Source organism: Montipora capricornis, chromosome 5 (assembly GCF_036669925.1).
Source record: "Montipora capricornis isolate CH-2021 chromosome 5, ASM3666992v2, whole genome shotgun sequence".
NCBI lineage: Eukaryota > Metazoa > Cnidaria > Anthozoa > Scleractinia > Acroporidae > Montipora > Montipora capricornis.
This window is the reverse complement of record NC_090887.1, coordinates 6,282,223-6,290,614: the sequence shown is the minus strand read 5'-3', so window position 1 is coordinate 6,290,614 and position 8,392 is coordinate 6,282,223. Positions and strand designations below refer to the sequence as shown.

Genomic DNA, 8,392 nt, shown 5'->3' with positions numbered 1-8,392 from the left:
GCTACTATGATCAAAATCAGTTCCACTTTTTCTTCAGATTTTGAAAGTGAGTTTGCTTAACACCTGACTGGCAAGATTTTGAGCTTTGATTTTTTGTCCAGAGGCTGTTTCCTTTGAGTGTAAGTTTTGGATTTCATGGTCCGCCATTACTCACACTCAAAACTAAGTGTGTTGGATCCAGGAAAAAAGTGACGTCATTCACTCACCAGCTTAAAATGGTAAGTGTAATTAAGCTAAGAACTTCATGTATTGGTCTTTGATAAGCTGTGTTCTGGTTAAGATCATGGCGTGGTCACTGCTTTGTGAAGCGTTCACCAAGTAACGTGAATATCATTGCTTTATAGACCAAACCACCTTTACATTCTTTTGTATTTATGTTAATTAGACCTGCTGCCCTCATTTTGAAACAAATATACTTTTGAAATTTGCTCGTCAAAGCGAAGCTGGAAATGCTTATTAGCTTTAAAATAAAAGAATCTCAGTTTATTTGGCCGCCATTGTGAAAGAGGTCTATAAGACAACCCTAATCAATCGCAAGGATCATTCAATGTATAACTTGCAATCTGTGAACGGAAGGCCGGGGAAAAGCCCGGGACACGTGTCAGATACAGAACTTCAGTTTAAAAAGGAGCAACGTTTCGGTGTTCGCCACACTGAGATCTGGGGTATTTAGACCGTAAACACCGATTTCAAAATCGGTTAAACTTTCGGCGATTGTGTTGAGTTCTTTCGTTAAACTGCTTATAAAATCTAGCAATTTTAACAGCGTGTCTCCTTATTCCAGCAGATATCACGCGACAGAAGGGTAAAGCCAACCTCTAGTCTTTGTTGGTCATTAAGGGGACATTTTTGGTTGAGGACGAAAATGTTGTTAACTGAAGCGGCCCTCAACAAAGGAGCGTATGCATAATTAAGTAGGGACCTGTGCGGAAATGTTGGCGGTTAATCTAGCATTATCATTCAAAGAAGTACTGCTCCATACAGCAAGGCGTCTGTCGGTTAGTGCATCATGTTTATGCACGACAACGACGTCAGTTATTGACGGCCTTTAAGTCTCTTGTTGAACATTAAGCAATGCTAGTGATCCGTATCCAGCAGATGGACAAGCTGAATCCTTTGGCTTTAGTCACAGAAGTATTGCCGCAAACAAAAGAACAATAAAACAGTCTGCTGGAGCCGGCCTGCCTAGGCAAAGCTTTTTATATGGTTAATTAAAGTATTTCCTTGTCGACTAAGCGCTTCATTCTCTAGATCCGGATCGGTTTGTTCATAAAACTAGACAAGTGGTTCTTACCACTTTATCACGGGAGAGACGTTGATCGAGGAGAACTCTAAGGTCGATCCTTTGCTACAGTTGTTGGTGGTTTGCTTTACGCTAATAATTGTTCAGTGCGGTCACTATGGTAACATCTTTGGTATGCCATATGAAGAATGAATTCTCAGAGCATTATTTACAAATTTCTCGAAGATCACTAGCTTTGAATTTCAATTTCAAAGGAAATTAAGAATCATCGACATAAGAATCAGCTTGTCACTGCCGGGGTCATGACGTAAACGGGTTCTTTAACGGCGCCAAGAATGGACGCTCGTGCATGGTACACCATATTCACGTGGAATCATCGGACTTAGGACGCTTTCCATTTGACAGAACTAACCGGCCAGGGGCCCGTTTCTCGAACGTCCCGAAAACTTTTCGGGCCCGAAAAGCCATTTGTGAAACTGCAAACCAGTTGTTTTGGAAAGCCGATCTTTTAACATGTTTTTAAGCCAATTAAAAGAAATATGTCTGTAAAGTTTGACGACTTAAATCCTCTCTGTTCTCGAGATAAAGAAGACATTGTGACATCCGAAAATGGCCCGTAAAGTTTCGGGACTTTCGAGAAACGGGCCCCAGGCCGGGTCTTTGGAAGAACTGACTCTACAACGCCTTCAAATTAACACACTTCGAGGATGATATGTACTGCTCTAGAAAGAATGCGAGGGATTATGCAAGTGTTCCATAATTATAGTTCTTCTACTACCACTTCAGTCTCATTCAAACGCGACAAGAACATAGGTAACTTTCTGGTTAGGAGGGCATTTAAGTCTGACAACCAACCGGGAACCTTCAAATGTACACGCATACAATCGGATCTCAGGACCGAGTTGATCCGTTAAAATCACTGACCACTTTACATTCATCTCCGCAAATGTCATCTATTGCATAACCTTTACACTATGTAAGAAGATATACATAGGCGAAACAGGGAGACGATTGGTCGACCGCTTTCGCGAACACCTACAAGATGTAGTAAAAAGCGACACAAATGCATCAAAACCAGTTGTGCGCCATTTTAATCTTCCTAATCACTCCCACCACAACACGACAATTTGTGGCCTATCCTTACACCACGGGAACACAGAAGGTCGCAAGAATCTGGAACAAAAATTAATCTTCCAAATAGGTGGTTTTCACGTGACCTTATCGCCGCCATGTTGGTGGACGAAAACAAAAGATCTCTCATTAGCTCCTTTTGTTCTTCCACCAGCCATTGTACATTGCAGTATTGTTTATATACGTGACTCTAGAGATTGGTTGCAAACCACCTATAGGTACACTCCACCGTCACGGAATCAATGATCGCCTCTCATGCCATTAATTTATTCACAAATTCGTGTTACCAGATTTTCACCAATGGCAAAGCTCCTCCACACCCGCATAAAAACCAACAACACCCACACTTCCTCTTTTCGCCCTTGTCACACGGCGGCCATATTGTCCCGTGAGACCAAAAAAGCTTTGTTTTACCACGCCAAGCCTCGCAGTGGAAACCATGGGGGCGAGGCTTGGCGTGGTAAAACAAAGCTTTTTTGGTCTCCCGGGACAATATGGCCGCCGTGTGACAAGGGCGAATTTGCTCTGACGAAGGGCTAACGCTCGAAACGTCAGCTTTCCAAATCATTCACGTAATTCGACCTTTATCAACACCTTTGATAAAACCAAATTTTCTGTTTCACTCTCCCACAGACCACGCAGCACAGTTTCGTTAGAAACTAGAAATTTGTTCCTTCAAATTGTTGTATTTTATTTGCAAACGGACGGGTTTGGCCGACCAGTTCTAACAAAAGAAAAGCGCTCTTAAAATTAGAAACGGTATCCCAGTGGGGAATCCATGTGGAGTATATCTTGAGTTCCACATTCAACCGGCTACTTGTTTATTTAGCTGCGGTTATAATTAGCACATCAATACCAATAGATGACGTCACGGGTCATGAGTATTCATCGTTGATGTATCGCACCTTACGGAAACGGCTGCAGGATTGGTCAAGATCGAAAATAGAATAATCATTGTTAGTATATACTAAAACAGAAGATAGCGTTGAAGGCTCGCTCTAATTGGCTATTCAGACTCGTCAGACTCGGAATATCCTTTGTTAGTATTTACTAAAACAGTGGATAGCGTTGAACGCGGGCGCTGATTGGCTCGTCAAACTCCGATTATCCTGTGCTATTTACCTCCGAGCAACTCGGGAAAAATGGCGTCGCGATTTGCATCCGTGACAAGTGAAGAAAACATCCAAATTAATTTTTTATGCTTTATATTATGTCACTGTTTTAGTATATACTAAAACAACTATTCACCTCAGAGCAACTGGCGCTGGATTTGCGCCCCAAAATAATGTAATCCTTGCAGGAATAAATTAGTTAAAATCATCTTTTTGTGCTGTATTATCTCACTGTTTTAGTATAATTTATGCAAGAACAACTATTCATCTCAATGTTCGTCGCTACTGGTGGATATTTTCCGAGCCGCGAAGGTAAATATCCACCACTAGCTACTCCTTCACTTAGCTGAATAGTTGTCAATTATTTGATGATTGAGTCTGGCCGCTTATCTGAAGGAAACGTTTGCAGCTTATGTAGCAATGGCTAAAATTAAAAGTGGACGGAACTGAGAGGTAGAAAGAGCGATTGTTGAAATTGAAGGGGACTGGGGAAGGCTCCTTGATACAAGCCCTTCCCTCCCCCTCTACCCAGTCCCCTTGCAATTCAGCCTTTCTGTGCCTCCATCTTTCCCTTTCCTTTTAGCGCTTGCTACGCAAGTAGGCAGTTCTTCAGGATTGCTTTGCCTACAAGCAATTGATCTTTAGTTCCTCGGGATCCCTTCATGTACCCCTTCTGTTCATCTATTAGCAGTCCATTCCTTTCCAAGTGGTGGTATAACTTCTCTCCCATAACTCCTGTCAAGAGCTTCCACATGGGTGGGCACCCTTCGCTGTGCTCTTTTGTATCAAAACTGTTCTTCCTCTGACCATCCACTCTGGGTACATTCCCTTGACATATACAGTCTTGCAAGCATTCTTGCAATCTAGAGTGCAATCCTGTCAGTTTCTCGGGACCGGCTGCCTTCCAGTTTGTCATCTTGCTCACTCCATTTCTCGTATCCTCCACAGTGATGCTGATATCTTCTTGCACCTCTGTTGTACTGAACTCCAGATTATTATTATTATGATTATTATTATTATTATTATTATTATTATTATTATTATTATTATTATTATTATTGTCGAGCAGTGAAAGAGAGCATGATTTAATGGGCAGAAATGACAAAAACATCAAGTTTTGATCCAGAACGAAAAAAGCGCAAAAAGAAATTTCTCCTGAATAAGTTAAGCTCGTTAAACGACCGAGTTCTAAAAACTATTTGGTATTTATTACGGATTTTAGAAAGGGTGGTCGCAAACTGGTATCCATTTTGAAGAAGACTCGAATTTTTTTAATCGAAAATCGAGTTCCAAAAGCATATTAAACTATCAGTATCATTGTCAGAGAAAGCAAGTCACGTAACAGAGCTTGTATTGGACCCGCGGGACGATTTTAGTGCGTCAAAAGTAACCACGAAAAAATAAGACATTGCTAGATTTTGCCGGATAAGGAAACGCCTTGAATTGTCGCGGCTCATTTGTCTATAATTCAAGGCCAGCAAACAAATAGAAATTCTAGAAATTCTTAAATCCAATCTAGTTGTTAATGGTCTAGTAAATTTGTTAGGACTGACAAGAAGCTGCTAAAAGTTATCTTAGTTAAGTATTGTTATGGCATGTTTATGTGTCGTAAAGTTAATCGATTATTATCTCGTTGCTAATGGGGATCAAAATATTTCAAAAATCGCATGAGCTAGTAATGATGCCAATTATATATAGGTCCCGATCCTTTGAAATTTGCAAAAAAATAGACAATCAATTTTTGGCTAGTTTTACGGTTTAATAAGCACCATGAAACGAGGCTCAGACTGGCCTTTCAACATCCGTAAAATATTTCTGTAATTTCTATTAAAATGAGCGATAGATTACTTATGCAAAATTTATGACGGATGATGTTTAAATCCCTCTGATAATGTTTGTAAACAACTTTGGAGCGTTCTTTGTTAAGTCTTTCTGTCAGTTGGGAGTCTGGCTTCATCTCCAAAGTTGCACAAGCATTAATATTAGCGTGTAAAGTACAGTTTATTGTCTTTAATCGTGATTACTTGTTCAAGGTTATTAACAATTGTTATTGAATTTTTGACACTTAACCAAACCTAGTGATCATATGCTAATGTGTTGAGAGAATTACAATACTGAACCGCTTTTGCAAACAACTTCACAAAAACATGCCTAGTTTGTTTTTCTGCTACCGATTGCTTTGGAAAAGCCTCCAAGGCTACAGTGAATAAATCGCTCTCAGATTAATTTAAATTCGAAAAATCTGTGATTTAGAATAGACTTCCTTTTGAAAAACTACTTATTTATATTTTGTCACGTGACCTTTTGTCACAGTCGAATACTTTCATCGTTTGCCAAGAGCTTCATTTCCTGTATAGAGCGCTGAATTTCATCTTGGCGGCGCTGACAGAGTATTGTCTGCCAAGCTCCAGCGCTTTGGAGTTCTCAATGTGAGTCTAAAAGGTGTCTGTCTCAGTTTGTCTGTTAGGAGAAGCAAATTACGTCGAAATTTGTGGTCGAGCTCCTATGTGGCGGCCATATTTATATTTCTCTGGTGATGGAGTGAGAATCCGAGGACGAATATTGCACGAACTTTCCGTGCGTTTTCGACTTTTCTGAACAATCAAGACTTCAAGCGAAGAACTGACTTCTGAGCAAATTTCCCTGGACTGTCAGAGGTCGCTGTGGTTTATTTTTACTTATTCTGAAGGCATGGTCTGACTTTGTTCGTTCATCAAGTGCTGAACGTGCTGCGAGACTCTTCAGCGAAAGCAGAAAAAGGAATCCCGGAAACCACGCGATAGATGGCTACGAGAACTGAATACGGCAAAGAAAACAGGTTGCGAGCTCGCAAAGAAGGGCCAAATCGGACGAAAGGCGATAATCATGCCGGAAGCAAGGTTGCAGACGGCGTCAGAAGTCAGAGCTCTGACACACGTAAAAATATTATTGATTCAAAAACAAAGCGAACTGCAGGAGCTCCAGAAAATGACACCAAGCAAAAGCCCTATAACAAGTTCGGAGCCCCTCCAAAGAAGCTAATTTCGGCGGACAAGGCTTATAAAACCCCTTTAAAGAATGAGAATGTTCGCAAAACTCGCGAGGAAAGGCCTCGAGTTCCTCGTAAACCTCCCTCGGTGGAGTCCACTAGTGATAAGGGTAAAGTAACTAAAATTGATGATGACCGGGAGAGTGATGCCAAGCTGAATGTTAGCAAGTTAAAGCACATTTTTGATGAAACCATTGCAAATGAAACTATAAAAGCTCAGCAGAATTTTAGAAAGCCCAGACCAATTTCTGAAGCCCTCGAGAGGTTGAAAGGTGATTATGACCCTTCGCAATCTGTACCAGGAAGATGGTCGTTGCCTAATTATTACAAGAAGACTCCTCCTACCTCACCCAATGATCCCACTCACAAGCCACATGTGTCTCAAGGTATTGCAGCGAGAAGAGCTTTATTTGAGAATGGCGGGTCCAGTGAAGATGTTTACACCAGGGAGAAGCGTTCGCCAAGTTTGTTAGATCTTGTCCCTGACTTGAAAGAATTGGATCTAGGTGCATTTGGTAAAACTGAAACATCAGGTAATGCAACCAGCTTCCTTGGCAAAAATGTTGCTTCACCTAGCCCAAGATCTCGGACAAGTTCTGATCCTGGAACTAAACGGCTTCTGTATTTTGTAAGTTCCCGCAAACGATTCACTTCTGACCCCAAAGCTGTGAATGGAGGGTACCAGCAAACCTGTGATGATTCAGTATTGCGAAAGCCTCCACTGTCTGCAGAAAAAAGACTTTTTAAGTCACACAGTGTTGATCAAATGTTGCTTCAATCTTTGGGTTCAGATAAGAGCAAAATTAATACAGAAGAAGAAACTGTTGAAAAGGATCTTGAACCTTCATTGTCAGAAAAAGAAGACAAGTTTATCTCTACTGAGGCTGAAAAGTCACAGACAGAGACAAAGCCAGAAGTGCCAGTTACAAATTCTGAAAATGTTCATATAGTGCCTCGCTTTCGGCGAAAGGAGGTTCCCAAAGATGATTTCTTAGATGAAACCCCTGGAAGGGTACGTGAAGCAAATTGGAAGGATGAAGAGATACCTCCAGAAGAGTTGGCAGAATTGGAGTTTGTACACAAACCCCCGAAGCATGATTTTGCAAGAATTCGTGATTCGGTTACTCTTAATGAAAACAAAACAGAACTTGAGTTGCCAGTGAAAGGCACTGGTGACAAGACTGAAATAGAGGAAACCCGAGAGAGAGACAGTTCAGGGGAGGACAGCGCTGGTAGCATTGTTGAGCACAGCGATGGTGATGAGGATTCTGTGCCAGTGCCGACGGTTTCTCCTGTAGCACTGTTATTTTCTGCAAAGCCCAAATCATCTTCTTTATCTAAAGGTGGAGATAAGGATAAGTCTCGCAAAAGAAGTGTTGGTTTTGGCGGGGACACGCCTAAGATATTTCTAACATACAGTGCCGTGGAATATGACAGGGGAAACGAGGATATTGACCCTGTTACTGCATCAGCTGAGTGGGAGTTGGAAAAACGAGTTGAAAAGATGGATGTGTTTTCTGTGGACTTGTGCAAAGGTAGGATGAGTTTTTGTTAGAATTGAGTCAGCTATTGAAAACTTTAAAATCCATGTTGGAAGAATCTGAATAGCAGGCCTGTGGGATAACGAGATGTGTTACATTATAATGGAAGAAAACACTGTTTCGCTTTCATTCTACAGTAAATGTCAATTTGCCGCAATATACATGTAGGTACTTAGGGTGAAAGTAAGGTTTATTACCGGTTGGCTGAATTGGTTGAGCATTCAACCACCGTGTGGGAGGTCGTGAGTTCAACACCGGCCATACATTGTACCAACACTCAAGATTGGGTGAAAATGCTGTCTTTGTAATGACATCTGTACATGTAAATGGATAGACT

At 41.2% G+C, this 8,392-nt stretch overlaps 1 protein-coding gene across 1 annotated transcript in view; it reads left to right on the top strand.

The window, feature by feature from the left end:
- Positions 1-5,795: 5,795 nt before the first annotated feature.
- Positions 5,796-8,392, top strand: part of LOC138049271 (neurabin-1-like) — a 23,810-nt gene continuing 21,213 nt past the window's right edge. The window contains exon 1 of the mRNA XM_068895472.1: positions 5,796-8,049. Within this exon, the coding sequence (XP_068751573.1) occupies positions 6,270-8,049 (1,780 nt within the window). The 5' untranslated portion in view covers positions 5,796-6,269. The remainder of the gene's footprint in view (positions 8,050-8,392) is intronic.